We start from the raw sequence: 19058 nt of genomic DNA on the forward strand, positions 1-19058 counted from the left end.
TGCTTTAAATTCTTCAAAACAAAGCATTGCTCATGAATTTCAAAACAAGAAAAAAAGAAATGAAAAGGGTGGGGGATGGATGGCCGAGAAAGATCAAACTGTGATGATTCTAATTAATTAATGAAATGTCTACTTGAAAGTCAAGATGTTTTTGATTTTTTTTTTCAATCATAAAGCCTCTGTACTTTTGGCCAGCAGTGGCCTCCAAATTCCAGGTTCTGTGATTCTCTCTTTTGCTTTTCACAGTGATTTGCATCTGCTTTTCAGTAGATCTTTCTGGTTACTTGTTTCTGAAATTACTTTATTGTAGCTTTTGACTACAGTCTCTGTCTTGACTAGTTTTGAAAGTTTAGACTATCCTGACTATTTTAGGAGCTGCCTGGCTAATGTGACAGTAATAAATAGGAATCTCATTATTGTTGCCTTTTTCCCTCTTCATTTTTTCGATGGTGGCAAAACATCAAGTGGAGCTGTGCCTTGGCCAGGTAGGGTCACAGTGCCATAGTCCAAGCACCACAATGCTTCTAGCAGGACTTCTGAGTTATCAGTGTGCATCTCCTGAAAACATTAGTTTGCAGCCTGTATCAGGGAGGACTTTCTCACCACCTGAATGGCATTCCTGGGGCTTTTGGTGACATGTGGTCAAGAAATGGAGAGGTACCAATAGAGGGAATTGAAAACCTCTATGGCCAATTCACATCCAATCATTGTGGGACCTTATAATATCCACTGTGAGCCTTATAGAGTTAGAGTGTGGTGAAACTCAGTGTATCCTGGCAGGCAGCTGTGGACACATCCTAACATATGTAAAAGCTTGCCATTGTGAACTCCACTATAACAAAAATGCCAAAATGCCACGTTTCCCAATGAAGTCTGGAGAAACTTACTGAAGGAAGGATTATTCAGCAGGACGTGAAAACATTCCCCTTTCTTACAGTAAGAATACGTTATCAATGTATTTCTAGAAGTTATTATTAGCTTAAATTAATCTTGTTTCATAAAATAGGAGTAGCAACTCTAATAAGAATAGTTCTGCACAGTTAAATCACTCAGGCAGTACGGAGTTGATAATTACAATTAAGTTGGCAGGAAAATAAAGATTGCCTATACATACACACTTGAAATTGAGTAACAACATGCTTTCAGTAACTAAAATCCTTATGTACTTCCAAAGACAAAATTTAGCCATAGAGGCAGAACATGATGGGTTCCTACTTTATATCTGCACATTGCAGTGATGATTTTTTTGTGATATAGCAGCTTTAGGATACATAAGATTTATGCCAACTCCTGCCTGTTCTCACAGAGTGGAGCTAAATGTTCTTGTGCCTACCTTCAAACAGATGCTAATGTTAACTTAATTTCCAATGTATTAATGTAATCTGTGTGCTTTATCTAAGGTGTAAGTTTGTTCTCTATACATGTTTAGTGCTGTGTGAATGAGGCACAGAAAGAAAAATCAATCATTGCTTCACAGAGAAATATGAACCCTGTTAGTTTCATTTCTCACACTGTGAAAATGACTTGACCTTCCTTTCCTCAGAAATCCAAATATCTCCAATCTGTATTCATAGCTGGGCACAAATTTTCCATTAACATTTTCTGGCTAGAAAACTGTGATTTCATTATTCTTGTTTTGGGGGAAAATAAGGTTTTCTTTGGATCAAACGGAGTGTCCTCAGCAGAAAAGGTTTCCGTGCTGTCTCACAAGGGGTGCAATTCACTTAACTTTTGCCTCTGAGGCTGTGGACTGCCGGCCTCAGCCTGTCTCACCTGATCCACCATGGACAGTCTCATCTCTCCTCTTTTAGGAGCAGGGACATTGGGGCAGGTGGTGGCAGCTGCAGCCCAGCCTTTGGAGCACTATACAGGCCCTTGTTACTAGCTGACATTTTCCTCGTTGCCTTTGTATGTTCCTTTGCATACAGAGTACAAATGTACTTCGGGTAATGAGATTATCGAGCGATGTAGGTAGGTTTGAAAGAGAAAGGATGAGGCTGAGATGTCCCTTCCCTGCTTCAAACCCTCTTCCCCACTGTTTGCTGCTGAACCTGCTGAAGCAAGTGGGAAGTCTGACTTTTGGTGCAACCTCAGCAGCTCCGATAGCTGCACAGTGTTGTGAGTCCACCCATGCCTCGGCCGCAGCAGCCACCAGAGGGGTCTAGGCATTTGTGCCTTCATCAGAGGGACACTCCGGCAGGACTCCTCCTTCTCCTCAGACCCTAAATGGGGACAACCGCCCAAGCCACCCACGAGGAGCAGCTCACTGGGAAGCCGGCTCTGGGCTTGTCGAGCAGGCCGGGCAGGGGCAGGGCCAGGCCGGTGGAATGGCAGCAGGTCTCCTGCCTGCAGCCTCGTCGGCAAAACCCGAGCCTGGCCCGTGCTGAGCCAGCATTCCCCTTTGTAGTACGCTGCGGGGCCGGGCCGCAGTGCACAGGGCCAGGAGGCCTTGCTGATCTTATTATCCCCGTTCTGAGCTGTTGCAGGTGCTGGGAACCGCAGTTGTATTTTCCACTATAACTGTAAAAGAGGTCACGCCGAGGGCAGCTGAATTTTCTATTCCTGGCAGTTCGGGTAAATGAACCCTTTGCTGTGTGGCGCCGCAGCTGGGGCAGCCTCACGCTCGTGCTTGCCCCTGAGCTGGGGCCTTGTAGGGGGTGCTGGATCCCTGTGCCAGCCGGCGGGCACCGGGGGAATGGTTACACCCCGACGGGTCCCCGCAGCCCTTCGCTCCTGTGGGCCAGGTCTCGGTGAGCAGGGCCAGCTCGAGCTCCACTGCTGTGTGTCCAGGTCATGTGTAGCCAAGCGTGGCCCTGGCAGCAGTGCTGCTGTGTCCCTGGGCAGAGGGCTCGGGAAAGCACTGTCCCTCCACCCCTATGGCAACAGATGTGTGTCCGGCACAGGGCTCCAGTGGAGCGTGGGCTGGGTGTCCACAGTGGTGACATTCAGGTGCATCCTTGGGGGTTTGAAACCAACTGCAAAAAGCTATTTGAAACTGACTGTAAAAAGCTGCTTCATTCACAAACTTTGTCACACAGCTGAGGGCACAGAATGCTTGGGGAGCTCCAGGTACCAAACATGCAACTCCTTGAGGAGATGGATTTCCTCTGCTATTGCACTTCATGGGGACAGCAAATTTGCTTGGTGATGAAGGACCTCCCACCCCTTTGCTGGAATGATTTCTGAAAGCCTTTTAAAGGTCTATTTTGTGCATCTTTGGCTAGTTTCTGAAGAATTGAAAAGGGTTTGCTTTAAGAAAGTGAAGGTGCTTATACCTGGGAAGTGATTTTTCTTTCTGCTGGGTAAGAGCCCTTGGGCTGTTGCAGACTGCTTTGGTGCAGGGGTGACTGGCTGGCAGCCAAAAGACCCTCTGAGAAAACAGGAAGCAGAACTGCCACCTTCTGCAAGTCCCAGTGCTTTTAGTACGTTGTTTGAGTTTAATGGTTGAAGGTCAAGGTACTGAAAATAGGCAAGATATTGAACTAAAGTGATTAGATGACCAACTAGGCTTTTACTTTTGTTAATAGTAATTGTTTGTTAAAAACCCCTCTCTGTACCTGTATCTGGAGAAACATTGTGAAAATGTGACTCCACCTCCCATGTTGGTCTATTGGTATTGGCCACAAATTATGATTTTGAATGGGGCCTTTAAAACCAACAGTGATGCTAAAATAAGAAACAGAGAAGAGAGGGGCCCAACTCATGATGCTTTAAAGCTTGAGGGCCAGAGTAGTGTGTTTGAGTCAGTGGTGAAAACAGAGAGGCAAGAAAGGAAATGCTGTGTGCACCTGCGTGCCCAGGGAGGGAGAGGAGCGGTGCTTTTGGGGTTTGCTGGGTGTGAGCGTGGACTGTGAGCAGCACAGCCTTGCCTGAGCTCCCTCCCTTTGGAGGCCCACACGACACATGACGCAAATAGGAATCTTGCAGTGAAGCCCAAATCAAGATGAAGTCTGTCATGTTTGACTTCCACTGATAACAGTGCCACAGCTTTTCCTCAGCAATGTTTTTAACCCAACAGCACTTACGAAACAATTGAGTACTCCTTAGGAAAGCAAAAAATTGTGGAGTACATTAGCTGCTCTGCTAGTGATGTAATTTATAATCTTAGATTTGTTTCTTAATTCTCAGGAAGCCCATAAAGCTGTTTTTGCTAGACGATTCATTGGAGCCTTGTCTTTAGTGGCAGAGCTGGCTGCTGGGACCAGCTGCATGAGTCTCCTGGGGCTGGACATGGCTGAGGAGATGGGACCCCACCAAAGTAAGGGTCATTTCAAACTTCATCAGGTCCTCAAGACTTGCTGGCGTGCAGGGAAGTTCAGGCTGTGACTGGTTCTGTGGAAAACTGGAGTAAAAATGAAGATGGCTTTGGTCTTGTCTTTGCAATAGCAATGTATGCACTTGTTTGCTCAGTGGGAATATGTATTTGGGATTTTATAAATATAAAATGGGCGTGAAAAATCGTAAGATATTGGTTACTGTTTAGAAGGCAGCTTGGATATGAAAGTGTGAATCTGGGTAGAGAATAATAATTTCATTTAGGAGATGGAGGGAGCAGTGGGCCCCTTTCTTCTTCTGGGTATGGGGCAGCCTGTGACTTGGGCTTTGCTTTTCCCTGGGATCGATGAGGGAGTGGGGAGGGCTCTGCAGGGGGCTCTAGGATGCCCCTGTCCTCACTGATGCCTGCAAGTCAGCTGTGCCACTACCCATCATTCTTTAAGCAGGTGGGCAGCAGGAAGGGTCATCATCCCAGTGGGACAGCAGGGTGTGCTCCCCTGGATCCAGACCTCACGAGGCTCGGGAGGGCCTTTTTTATCCAGCCCTCCCTGGTTGCCCGGGCCTGACTCTGCTCTGACCCTTCCCTGCCATCCTGGATCTCCCAGCGCAGCTGACCCGGAGCTCTGGCCATACCAAGTCCGTGCAGGCAGGTTTGTCCACACGCAGGAGCTGGCTCTGGCAATTAAATTATAGGATTATAGATTCTTGGGATTATTTTTTATTTATTTTTTTTAACTCGCTCCCCTATTCCCCCATCTCTTTCCCCCTCTCCGACCCCAGCCAGGCCTCTCCAGGTCTCTCGCAGGCGCGAAGCCGCGCCGCTCCGCGCGTCCCCGCTGTTCCTCCTTCCAGCTAAACTTCCCCGCGCTCCCGGCGGGAGCTCGCGGCTCCGCCGGATCCCGGCGGTGCTGCCGCGGCGGCTCCATGCCGCGGCTTCGGGCCGCCCCGGCTCCTCCCCTCGCGGTGTGCGAGGCAGCCTGCCCGCCCGTCTGTGTGTGTGTGCGCCGGGCCGCCGCCGCCGCCGTGCTGCCTCTCCCAGCCGGGCACAGCCGCGCCGCGCTGCTGGCGGCGGCGGCGGCGCTCCGCCACCCCGGGCGGCTCCGCGCGGCCCCGCGGCAGCCGCCGCTCCCCGCGGCGCCGCTGCCCATGCGGGCCGGGCAGCAATAGCCGCGCCGGCTCGGCTCGGCTCTGCGGGGCGGGGAGGGGGCATCACTTCTCTGAGTCTCCCCACCACATCGTTATGGACCTATTCGACTTTTTCAGGGACTGGGACTTAGAGCAGCAGTGGTAGGTTTTTTTCGGGTGGTTTTTTTTTTTTTTTTTTTTTTTGGTTTTGGTTTCTTCCCCCCCACCTCCCCCCCCCACCCCCTCCCCGTCTCTCCACCCCTCTCCTTCTTCCAGCTGCCTCCTTCCTACCCTTCCCTGCTCGTTCCCCCGGTGCCGTAGCCTTTGTTGAGGGGCGAAGCAGCCGGTGCCCGCGGGCAGCGGGGCCGGCCGGGGCAGCCGCCGCCGGTGCCGGCCGGCTCCAGCCACGCTCCGCGGCCGCGCCGCCGGCCCCGGCTGGGGAGCAGCGCTCGGAGCGCGGCGGCGGGGGGCGAAGTTGGCCCGCAGGGGAACGCCGAGAGGTGCCGGGTGCCGGCTGCGATCAGCGGCGGCAGCCCCCTCCCGAGCAGGGGCGGCGATGTTCCCCGGGATCGCGGCTTTGCTTATGTTGTGTTTACTGCTGTCACTGACAATGTTCCTTTCACGGGGAGAACCGCAACTGTAGTTTTGCTGTGTGGCACAGTTCGGCTGTAGCCCAGATCGGTGTGGGGGCTTCTGTTGCTGGTTTTGCTGGTTTCCTATTCTAGATGAAGCGTTATTGAAGTTAGTTTTGGAAGTGGGAAGATCAGTGCCCGTGGTATTATAACAGGTCTTTTTTTCCTGCCCGCCTCTGCATCATTTTTCTTTTCTTTCTTTCAATTTCTTTTAAGAGTGGAATTTTAGGTTTATGTTGCTCTGCAAATAGGTGCACCTTAAAAAGGTCGGTGCATCTGTTTAAGTGCATTGTAAACTTGTTATCAAAGTGAACGTTAAGGAATTTTTGATGGGTGATAAGTAGCTAGGAAAGTTAGAATTTGGGTAGGTATTTAGTCACTTCGCTGGCTGGTTAATGAGATTATGCTTATTCTTTGGCTGGTTTTATTGGTTCTTTCTTTACTTTTCAATTTAGCGAATATAATTCCTTAACTATGCATGGGGAAATTCAGGGGTTGGGTACTGCTTTGTTAAATGCTTTTAGGCTGGAGTGCAGTTTGCCAAGGAAGAAAGAGACTAAAATACTGTATTTTGTGATCCTAATCTCTAAATGCCACACAGATATGTGTATGCATGAGCATTTGGACTTCGTGTTTTGCAGAGGATTTACTTTACTTTGTTGATAATATAAAGGTATGTCTAGGAATAGGGTAATATATCTTGTTAATAACTATCATTTTGCCAAACACGGTCTAACAGCTATACTTGCAAATCCATGGTAATCAGAACCAAATACCTGTCACGTTCCGTTTTACAGCAATTGGGAGTAAATCCTTGCAACCATAAATTACACTATATCAATATTAATCTGTAAGCAGGCGTTTTGGATCATGTGCTTGTTTTATCAGCTCTGCATAATCCATTGTATTACATCTTTTTAATAATCATGCTGTTGTTATTTAAAAGTAATAATCACAATAAAATTAGTGCTCAATTAAATATTATGCTTCTACCACACTATCTTTACTCTGCTACACTAATTTATTTTGCAGACAACTGATAACCACCGTATTACCACTCAAATAATATTTGCATACAATTTGCCTAATTTATAATGTGGGTAACATCATTAATTTAATAGAAGCTGTTACAACCCAATATGTGGGTGTAGTTCAAATACTAAGGACATTATAGGTATTGAGTTTTAGTGTTTGCTTAATAACTTACGTTCATTTGACTATGGTTTTATGTGGATTTAGAGATGGGCATCAGAAAGAAGGGAATTCTTTGCCTCAGTTTTTCCATAAAATATGAGCGTGTTGCCCCTCATTCTAGAAATTCCATTTGGATTTTTTTGTACTGTGAAATGTATTGTTTTTAGTGGTTCTAGGGGTCATGAGGAGAGAACATTTTTACTTTGACTGTTTCAAACAGTTTGATATCTGCTCAAACTCTGTGTGGCACAGGCATTCACGCTCACTGCAGAGATCAAGTTGCATTTACCTTTTAATAATCCAATTAGTATATGCGAGTGCATATATAATATGTGAGTGCATAATCTACTTGTCTACACAAATGTGACATGTATTTTATTATACTTGTAAATATTTTTGTCTCTGACAAGTAGTTGCGTAGCTTACAGAGTTGAATTTAGCTCATCTGTCCACAAACATGTGTATGTATGTAATATGTTACACATACATCATCGCTACACACCCAGAAATATGCATGCTCATCCATCAAGATTTATTTTGTCTGTGTATCCAATATGGTGTGGTTGCTTCATAATATTTGCAAATAGGTATATATAACATGATGTGTGAATTGCTGCTTCGTATTTTGAAGCTGCCCTCCTTCTGCCTGTAAGCTGGCCTTTGTAAAACGTGTTTCACAAGCATTTATAAGGCAATTAGGGACCCTCTTCTGCATTCCTTGCAAACCCAAAACTTCTGCTAATCTGTGCTGTAATTGCCAAGAAGGCAAGCTCAGGCCTACTGTGTGTGTGGGTGTTTGTATTATCTGTATGCAAAGTACAACAGAAACATCGTTAGCCTGAGAAATACATTAAAAAATATTTATAGCTTGAGCAGAGTTTTTTTTTTAATCTGATGAAAAGGTGTAAAGGTAAACTTTCTCTACCTTGCCTTTATACCAGGAAATGACTTCGCAAAAGTTTTTGGTTGATGGGAAAAATATGGTTAATTTCCCCCACCTCCAGTGGAGGTACACTTTTGTGTCACTTTTTGAAACATATTTTATCAAGAGCTGTGATTGTTACAGCGTGCAGTGCCACTACACATGTGCTGAAATTCTCACCTGGCCTTCCGGATGATTAGTGGGAGCTTTGTCTTGATACAAACTGCAGAATCAGCCCTTTAGTTTCTCATGTTAGGAGAGATCACAGTAGTACAAGAATGAGGTGCTTCATTGAACCTTCATCAAGAATGTGATTAGGAGGGTAGCTGGGAGTTGTTGGGTTTTTTGTTAACACTGGGGTAGAAAAATAAGGCCATGAATATCCCTGTGGATGTTTTGCCAGACTTGAAAAAACTGAAAAATACCCAAAACAATTTAAATGAATGTAAACTCAGGACGAGATGAAAGGGCCAAAGCTGAAGTCTGCTATGATTCCTGGATGAATAAGAAGTGTTCACCTGGGCTTGCATTTAATATGAGCCATTCTATGAGGGAGAAAGGAAGGGAGATGGATATAATGAAAAGCTTGAATGCCTGTGTGCACCAAGGGGACCGCTTGCTGTTAAAAATCAAATTTCATCTTTTAAATCACTTTCCATGCTTGTCTGTGGTAACCAAGTAAATGAAATCTTGCTGTGTCCTGGGACCATGTGGCTAGATTTGAACCTGCTTATGGAGTAAGGTGGTGTCATTAATCAGCAGCTGGGAAACAACAAAACCAACAAAGACCCAACCACCCCGAATATATACTCCTCACTGGCACAAAGGCAGAGAAATTCTTGGTTTATGTTATATTTATTGTCATAGGTATTAATATTTTTAAGTCCTCCAATCTTTAAAAAAGTGGAAGTTGAGAAAATACTTAGCAGAGAAATACATATTGAGGTATGTAAATCAAAACCTGGCAAGGGGAAAGAAGATGAGTAGGTAACAGTATCATCTTAGCTGTGTGGTTGTGATGAGGAAGACTTCTCCCTGCAGAGAAACAAGCCTCTTGCTTTTTCTCTTCTTTATACTATGTATCACAAGGAGCCTAATTACAGCAAAACCAGCAAACTGCCAGTTATACAGGAAGAGGCTTAAACTCACAAAACTGTTATATAAATAGAAAGTTCAAAGGTCTGTTTGTGGCTGACAAAGCTGAGAACGGGCCATCTGTGGGCCAGGTTCCTCTCCTGTGTGAATGCAGAAACACACTGCATGCCACAGCAGCTTGCTCTTTCAGCATTGTCCTCAACCTGGAGGGTGTGATCCTGCTCTCCAGACAAAGGTGAACTGTTTCAGTTCCAGCCCTGGCTATTTCCCCCTCTTCACCCACCTTCCCGCTTCCCTCTTTGCCTTGTGCCCCTGCAGAAGACCTCAGTTATGATTCCTTCACCAGGGTCTGTAATAATTCACTAAATGAAAAATCTTCTGAGCGTGTGTTGCGTTTCTGATGGGAATGTGTGAAATAGAGTAGATAGGGTCTCTGGGAGTTAGATTTAATTTTTATTTTTTATTTTAAATTTTTTAGGAGGTGATGGTGAGAGCATTAGTGTAGGATGAAGTCGCATTTAAAATGGATTTCTGTAAGGTTTTTCTCCCCTCCATTTCTTCTCCCTAAGAAGTATTACAGTTGAATTGCAGTTACTTTTTGGATTTGTATTACAGACATCCGCGAGTAATTATTTGAGAATGTTTCATTTTCAATTTGCTTTGAAAGTGTAAATGGATAGATTGTGTGGCTGCTGGTGGGTGTGTGAGGGGGATTAGATGCTGTCAAAACAAGCAGCTGAAGAAGACCAAAAATAGTCTTGGGCCAAAACCTGTACTTGAAGTACATCCTGATTTAGTAATTCTTCCCTGGCTGATATTGAACTCCATGGAGTGTAAATCTTAAAAGAATTTGGCTGTTTGCAAACATTAAGCTCACATCTATCCTATGAGGCAAAATTACTATCAGTTTAACAGCATTTGAATTGTTTTGCTAATGATTCATTCAAGAATTTAATGACTTTTAAAATATACAAATTGGGATGGAGAGTAGATACTTCAGATACTGTTCAGCTATTCTGAAGCCAGGCAGAACTTAAGAGCATTTAAGCAGTTTGTACATGAATGCCAATTATATTGTTTGGGCTTTTCTTTTCTAGTAAAAGATGGTACTATGATGCAGGTCCTTCAGTAAGGCAAAATTATTCCTTTTGTCTGACAAGAGTACTTCTGCAACCTGGAATTTACTAAATAATTTAAGTGGAAAATGTGACATTCTGTAAAGTATTAAGTTAGATATACTAAATGGTCTTTGAAAAAATGGATGGACACTGCTGGTCTTTTTGTGCTTCTTAGGAATGAGGCAATATGCTCTAGCATTGTGGAAGGGGTGTTGTGATGCTTTTTGTGTTACGAGGCCCAAAGTCTGTTTTTATATGGGTAAAGAAAAATGCCCAAGGTGGTGAGATGGGATAAAATTTGCTCTAAACTTAGAAAAAGCACATTGGCCTTAATTTAGCAGGGCCTTTAGACAGTTATGTAGTTTTAAGCACACAAGTGGTCCCATTAAAACAACTCTGATTTCAAGTTAAGTTTCACCAAACTGGGTTTTTGATCACTCCCAAAATGCTCAATGTGTTTTACTAATGACTAAACCCCAGTTTTTGATGTATTTGGTAATGAAAGCTGATGTTATTTTTGACTGTATAGTACACATCCATTTCCCTGAAATCTATAGCAGCTTTATGTGATTTCACAAATAACTGGGCAGCCAGAAAGAATGCAAATATTAAATCTCATTTTAAAAAAATCTAGAGGAATTATAGAAAACATTTTATGCCTTAAACTCATGAAGTGTTTAGAATAAGCATCTAAACAAGACAGACCCTATCCTGTATTTTCCCTGTGCCTTTAGTTTGAGGTAATGGAATTATTTTTGTGTCAAGGACTTGAAGGGTTTGGCTCCTGGATACCTGTTAAATATGTATAGTCAATAAATACCATAAAGGACCCGTGTCTTCCTCCAGCTTGGGCCTGAGTCAGTAGCCAGTGATGCCAGTGGAGGTGCTCCCAGTTGACCTGAGAGGGTCCCTGATTTGCCCACTTTGGCCAAAAGGCAGACTTCTTTAAATGTGGAGCAACTCTCTAATGACCAGGATCAGCAAGGCACTCTGCACATGCCTAATGCTATGCATATGGAAAAACTCCTCAGAGCCCAATTCTGAACCTGTCCAATTCAAATTTATGGCCTTTCTTTTACAGAAAGGAAAGAAAAATGGAGAGGAAAGCTTGAATCTCTTCTCTTGATTGCAGTTAACAGAATGGATTTTCTAAAGCCATCAAACATCTATTAACCCTGAAAACTGAAAATGTGCCACAATTCTTGGGTTTGCAATTTTGCAAATTCTTTCTTAAGCATTGAAAAAGAAGACAGTATACCAAGTAAGATATCAAGTTAGTATAACCTTCCAGACCACTCATAATATAACATGGTCAGGAAGTTACAACAGTGACTCTAAAAGACAGCTCTTTCATCCTTTTATTGTTACCGAATGTTCTGTGTTGATGCTTTGTAACCAAAATATTTATTTAAATTGTTCTAATAGCTTTGGTCAGAGGTCAGAAGGTACATTACTCCTGACTAATGGACAACTGTAGAGATTAAAAAATGAGAGGAAGGATAGCAGTGTGTGTGTCAGTAGATTTTAAGATCCATCTTAAATAACTTCTGATGAGACAGTTGTTTGACCAAAGATTCTCACGAAGGGCATATGATGTTAAATCTTCATTTGTGAGGAAATTGTGAGGGAATGAGCTGGTGGGCTTGTTTTCAAATACACTGTCCCGGAGTCCAGTCTCACAGAAACTTCATAAAAATTGTATATTGCTCCTGAATTTCAACAGGACTGCTGTTGAGTGCAATCAGTTTGATGGGTTTACAAGGTTGGGCTCATAGTGCTGAAAAAGTAATGTGGAGCTAGAGAGCTGAGGTGAGGGAATAACCCAAAACTTCCCAGTTGTTACAAACTGCTTTATCATGAAGAGACTATTTCTCAACTTGTACATGGCAGATCAACACCATAAATTGTTACGACTTTTAAACAAAGGTCTAGTCAGTAGTTTCTTCAGAAAAATGTTATATCGCGCTTCAATAGCATTTTATGAATGTATTCAAACCAAGCCACTGAGAGAAGAAAACTCCTACCTGGGAAATGTTTTCCTTGTGACCTCAGCTGTTGATCTGTGTCTTTTTACTGGGGATTATCATTGAGTCTGTATTTCATGTGATTTGGTAATGGTGAGTTTTAAGGAGCGCTGGAGATGATACCACAACTGGAAACTGATTTTCCTTGTAGGTGGAGAAAAAAATAGGGAATGCCATTTACTATGTGTGGTGTGTAAGACTTGTTTAGTGAGGAGCTGTAGTCAGCAGTTCAGATTCCTGACTCACATGCTGCATGGTGCTACCAGTTATAGTAAGACATGAATAACCCACTCATAATTATATGTAGTTATAGGGGTGGGGTATTAACAACCAGCAAAGAAGAAAACAAGATAGAGCACCAAGTTAAAAATCACTCAGTTGTTCCTTTGACAAGTATTATAATAGCTATTTTTGTATGCTGTGGGTGTACATGGTGTTGTGGAATGAGTAAATTCTGTAGCTCTACATTGCCAGTGCCTCGGGCTCAAACCTGCAGATGACTTAACTACTGAGACTAGTGCTTTTTCCATTTGGCACTTTATTTACATGGACTGTTGTCAGGATTCAGTTGTAGCTCAGAAGCTTTCTCAGACATCCAGGTGTAAGCTCTTTTGATTGGTGATGGTATCTGCATCCTGCAAAGTGATAGACACCTGAAAGTGACACTGGGTAAAAGCAGAGCAGTCCTTGGTGGCTTATGATCCATGCTGAGAAGGTGGCTTCATAATGGAATGTTTTTTACTTAAAATATTTTTATGTCTGAGAGTAAAAGTATATTATGTAAGTCTACTTGGGGGTTTTTTTGTCCTTTATTACTGGTTTAGGTCAAGATTTCTCTTGTGAGGAAAAAAAGCATACAACTGTCAGTAGAGAAAGCAAATGCAAAGCTTTAAATATAAACCATCATTAAGGTTTCCAGTTCCTATTTATTTCAGTCTCATGTCATGAGGGAAACTAATACAGCATTTAGGTGAGTCTGTTTCTATGCTGCTGTCAGTAGCCATGCTCGTATTTGAGAATCCTGCCTTGGAACAATGTATGTCTGTTGGTTATGGACCTCTTTGTCTGCATAGATGCCAGAGTCGGAGATGTTTTCAGAAGGTTGCACATGCTTTAGGTCCCTGTCCTGAACTCTCAGGTGAGACCCCCGTAGCTTGGGGGGCAGCCAGTTCATGTATGAAAACTTTGGGCTGCTCTTTTGAATGTGGGAGTGATTTTTCTTCCAGTTTCTTTCCTGTAGAACAATGGAGTGACATTCTTCCTGGTGTTTCCTATGAAGAATAATGATGAGGAATTATCTTCTCTGTCTACAAGTGTTTAAAAACTCATTAGTTAGGGTCCCTGAAAGAGTTCCAATACAAGTCAGTGGGTGTGGTGAAGTCAGTTGTAATGGGAAACGGACTGGGCCCTGGGGCTGGTGGTCAGCAGGGAGGCAGAGCTGTAAAGAATACTGTGCATATGCTATAGTAAGCATTTTCATAGATCTCCTCTGTGGGAGAGGACAATGGCTTTGGAGCTCATATTTACTCAAAAAGCAGCCCTTTGATTTTCATGGCTTTCTGCTTGGTTGCACATTGGAAAGCCCATTTGTCTTCACCAAGCCTTTGAAGAGGGGTAGGTGAAGTGATTGAGGCATTGGCCAGTGGCTGACGGGTAGCGGTTGCTTGGAGAAGGAACTAAGTTGCATTGCTTTTTTTTGTAATACTTGAAAGAGTTGTTGTCATTTTTAAGTTTGTGAAATTAGGGTGAATATATATTTTTAGGAATAGAACATGGATTCTCTCACTTGTGCTGTGGCTAGCTACTTTACTGCCTTTGGAAAGTCACTTGGGTGTCTGTCAAAGTGAAGCAATGGTATTTACTTCTGTGGTAATTTGCCTTTTTTTTTTTTTTTTTGTTCAGGTGCAAAGCATGAGAGAGAAGGGCCAGCTGTGTAGTTACCTTTATCTGGTCTTTCTGCTCACTTTTTCATCCTCCTGGGTGTCAGCTGGGAACTGCTTTTGACATTCTCTGTACTCTGAACTTCAGTCTAGCTATATAGTCCTTCACTGGCTTGCTTGTACAGCATTACCCACAAGAAAAGTAGAACATTGTTTTCTATGGCATAGCTGATGCACAGAGATCCTTGTGTTGGATGCAACATTTGTGCTGATGAGATCAGACACATGTTTAGAAAAACGGGGTGATATTTCTAACCACAGACGCTTCAACCAATATTGATTTATGTCTCTGCTTTACCTCCTTTTGTGAAGTGAGAAGCATAACATCTCCGATTTTTACTGGTAGACTGAGGCATTTTTTCAGAGAAGTCATTGTCATTACACCTTCTTATTCAGTGAGGAATGGGAAGAGAGAAGTGACTTTGCAGAAGGACTTGTCGTTGGTCAGGAATGCAGTTGAGTTCCACTTCACTGCTTGCCAGCTCTGATGGGCATATTTTCCTATTCCATGGGGGTGTGATGAGGTTAAGTCCCTTAATGTTTATGAATGTTTACGGTGATGGAAGAAGACAGAAACCTAGGCAGATATATTAGTAGGGGAAAGGCAAGCCTGTAAAGAGAAATGGTGGGATTTGGGCAGAGCGTATCTGCAAGAGAAGGTAATCAAAGGAGAGAAACTCTTCTAAAGGGCAGAATTTATTTACAGTGTGTATACTTCATGTAATTTGCCCTGCTAGTATAGCTGAACAGTGAAGGCTGTGGACCTTTTGGAGACAGAACCATCTTGTTACTCCAGAAGACTTGTCATTTACCAGATCTTGTTGCAAAGCTTTGTATATGCAGCTGTAGCTTAAGTAAACGTCGTATCTTGGATGGTTCACTGAATAGTACATCCACAGTTTTTCAGAAGCATTGTTGCTCTTTGAGCCAGCTGCCTTTGTTTCTAGCAGATCGCTGCTGCTTTGTTGGTTAACCCTGGGCATGAGTTTTCTTCACATATGTTATTAGACTGAGCGTATTTTCTATTTATACCACTTGGGGATACAAATTACTGCGTTGCGTTCAGGAAGCACAAGGAAGAGTACATCCTTGTGATTGGAAAAAAAAAAAAGAATACGGGACAAAATTTTATTCTGAGGTCCTTTCTTTCAAGGTTCAAGGGAAAACAGGCAGTGAAAACAATTACTGGTCTTTATTTTTATGTCCCTGAAAAGTAGGAGGTATTTTTATATATGTGTTTTAATAGACTGTGTTGGTGGAATTTGGTTTTGAAATTAACAATGTGCCTTTGAAGAAGGGAATGAATTTTGATGAAATCCTGTGTATCATTTTTAGGCAATTAGGGAGATGATTAGTGTTGTACATATTTGGATGCATTGTCTTTGTGGCTTTGATAGTTGTCTGTGGGCCAGTAAATTTGCACTAGCGGGCTGAGCTGGAGGGCACTGCAGCTGGTTGAAGTTTTTCATTGATTTAGTAAACTCTAAACCATAGTTAGCCACAGCTTCCCTTTCTTTCTCATTCCATTTTGGGAGCAGATGACCTTTACCTACTCTGTGGTAGAGCTCCAGAAATATTACGCAATCTACTGCTATGTTTTTGTTACTGCTCAGTCTTTCCTTCTCTCTTTAAAGAGCCCTTGCCCAAACTGACTGGTTTTTAGTGTGCCTGTGGAGGGATCATAGATAGGGAATATAATTAGAGAGTTTTGATAGGGGTGTAGGGAAACACCTGTGTGCTCATTCAGAATCATAAGCTCCATCAGCAGGGCACTGAGCATGTTTGGATCGTAGACCATGACTAGGTGTTACCCTCATCAGGTTAATGAATAATACTCTTCCCTGTCACTTCATTCTGCTGTTTCTTTCCCCATTGCCCAAGACAAGCTGTTGTGTGAGAATTTTGCCTGGTTGTAGACTGCTCATGAATCTTGCAGTACATGACATGCAGACATCTAACAAACATGAGTAGAAACTGCATAAAATACACAGACATAACACAGAAGTTACATGTTTGAAAACACATTAGAGCTCCACAAATAACCTGATATCTAGGAGGCTTTTTTCCTCCCATATATCTATAACCAAAAATATTCTGCTAGCTGCATTTCAACCAGATAAGGGTTATTTTAGATTTTTTAATGATTCTCGCTTGTGTAAACTCACACATCTGCCTGCAAATTCAACTTCAATGATAAAAGGTCTCATCAAAAAATTGAGGCAGGCTAGAATGTTTGGTTAAGATTTAATATCTTTCTAACTAATTATAACGCAGTGTCAATATATGCTCTGATATCTGTGGAAAGAAAAGGAACATAAAAAGATACAGTTCCATTGTACTGGGTCTTTTGTAAACAATTAATGGTTAGGTGGATGTCTGAAACAAGGGTGCGAGAGAATAGATAAACCTGTTCTAAAGGGCTTGAAAAGTTGAAGTGAATTCTAAATGTAGATTAGGAACAAATGATGACAGCCAAGCCAGCATTACCTCAGTTGATTAATTTATAAGGATGCTGGTCAATGATTTTAACCAACAGCTATGCATAGTAGAATCCTAATGGGATCTGTCTGTTAAGATTACATAAAGTAGAGCATTTGATTTATTTCATAGCTTTCCAATGCTCTACTTTAACTTCATACAAATAATGCATTAGTCACACTGGATAAGATGGCGTATTGAATAAAGTTGTGATTTTGTCTGCTGCTTATAATCTGATTTTATAAAGGATTAAATCTGTTTTAGTAGTTTATTCATATCATAAAAGAGATTGTCGGTTGAATGAAATCTTTACATCTGCCACTTTCTATCTCATTAGAAAAGACAGTACCATAAAGTTCCTCGTTTCCTCCCAGTCTCTTTTATCCCCTGGTGTGTCTGAGTGTGTATATCTTCTGTACATGTTTGTATATTATAATGTCAGTGTGTTCTCAAAGTTGTGGTTAAGAATGTGTCACAGCTTCGGAGGGATAATACCAGGGGCTGTAAATGTTCTGGCCAAGAACATACCCAGCCAGGAACAAATGGGGATGTGAGCAAAGGGTGACAGTCAAAAATCTGAAAGTGATGGCTTGTAGCAGCATGGCCACGTGTGAGCGTGGCAGAATTCAGCAGGTACTCGAGTACGCCCAGCCCTTCACTGTGGGTGTGCCTGCGCCAGTGGGCACCGAGCGTGTGCTTAATGATGAGCGGGTGTTGACTTAAGGCTGATTCAAGAGGATGTGAAGGCTGGGCATTCCTCTGGACTTAAATGTGAATTGTCACTTGTGATCAACTGTCATTCATCTGTCACACTTCCACTGCTTTTAAAAACACTCTTCTAGTTCAGATGCATGGTTGTTGGTTTTATTAAGTTAGTGTTTAATGGAAAGTTACAAATCTAGGTATTTTTTTACCCATTGTTGCTGGGGGGGTTGGTTTATTGTTTGTGTATTTTTTTTCCTTTTGTTTAAATGTGTGTTGCTGACAGGATGCTGCTGTTACAACTAGCAGTTGTTTCCATGTAGATCTTCAAAAAGTAGTATCAGTAGATGATCTTTTCATAGATGTTTTCTTATTTTTATTTAAGGATCTTGCCATTTTTATTTAATCCTGTTAAGTGTTTAGGGCCAGACTTGGTCTTCTGAACATGAGGTTGTCTTGGATTCTGATGTTGAACAGAAGGTACTATCCAGCTTTTTCAATTGTCTTTTTAGTCAAGGCAGATTCTGAGGATCTCAGTTCCCCCTTCTGAGGACTTGCTGAGGATGAAACATCTTCATTCACATTTTCAGTTATTGATACACTTTTTAGTTTTACTGGCTCTGGCATTTAAATCTTGGCTTCTTTGCCCACGTACTTTGATTTGGTAGGAGTATTTTGATACAAAACATGTTGTCAGGTTCCTCTCCAGGTCAGGGATCCTCCTGTGAGCTTTGGTTGCAGATGCAGCAGGAGCCCTGGGGCAGGCAGGGGGCTCATGCTGGACTCTGCCCTCGCAGCAGCCCTTGGGCTGCCAAAGAGTTAACACAGAACTATATCCATTTGACTCCCAGTGATGGACTGGGCCTGTCTCTGACTCCAGCAAGGTTCTTGAGCAAGACTTTAGGACTCACATATTGTTCATCATGCTTCGTTTTAGGAGAAATGACAGCGGGGCTTAGCTCTGCTCCACACTGGCCGTTGTTTCTGCAGCAGTGCTGTGCTCACTGTTGAGCCCTGCAGTTACAGCTGAGTCATTTTGTGCTTAAATCAGGTTCGTTACTGAAATTGAGGGAAAAGCCCTGTACTTCTCACAGAAGTGATTTTGGTCGCGCTGCGTTCCCATGATGCAGAATGGTCCTGAGAAGGGCAGTAATGTTTGCTGAGGTGGAGAGTTTCTGGAGCCCGATCTGGGGAGTGTGCACAGGTTAGTTTGCTGAGGGCAAGATAGGGGACACTTTACCCAAATGGAAACTTTCTCAGCTAAATGTTAATGTCCTCTGCTGCGGGTTTAGCTACACACATGAAGCAGCTCTAGTATCTGTGACGTTGCTTTAAAACTGGGTAGTCATGAGAAGTAGACACAGCTCCAGCAGCTCTGGGGAAAGTTGACATTGCAGGGAGCCTTCCACACCCACCCTCCTTCACATCAAACCTGGACTGCTGGAGGTGTCATCCTGGAGCTGGACATGGCCGGAGTCCACATCCATTGCTGCTGTCAGAGAATGTCCAAATCTGGCACCTTCTGTGTGCACAACTATTTTATATGGAAGTAT

The 19058-nt window shown here is 43.0% G+C and overlaps 1 protein-coding gene across 2 annotated transcripts in view; it reads left to right on the forward strand.

Annotated features, from left to right (window-relative positions):
• Nucleotides 1-5515: 5515 nt before the first annotated feature.
• The window catches only part of AFF2 (ALF transcription elongation factor 2), a gene marked incomplete at its 5' end in the record, with an annotated part of 331468 nt that continues 317925 nt past the window's right edge, over nt 5516-19058 (forward strand). For both annotated transcript variants that reach the window (XM_082289316.1, XM_082289317.1), the window contains one exon: nt 5516-5562. In XM_082289316.1, coding sequence (XP_082145442.1) covers nt 5516-5562 — 47 coding nt within the window. The remainder of the gene's footprint in view (nt 5563-19058) is intronic.

The sequence above is a fragment of the Coloeus monedula genome (genome assembly GCF_965178545.1).
Source record: "Coloeus monedula genome assembly, chromosome: 12".
In the NCBI taxonomy this organism is placed as follows: domain Eukaryota; kingdom Metazoa; phylum Chordata; class Aves; order Passeriformes; family Corvidae; genus Coloeus; species Coloeus monedula.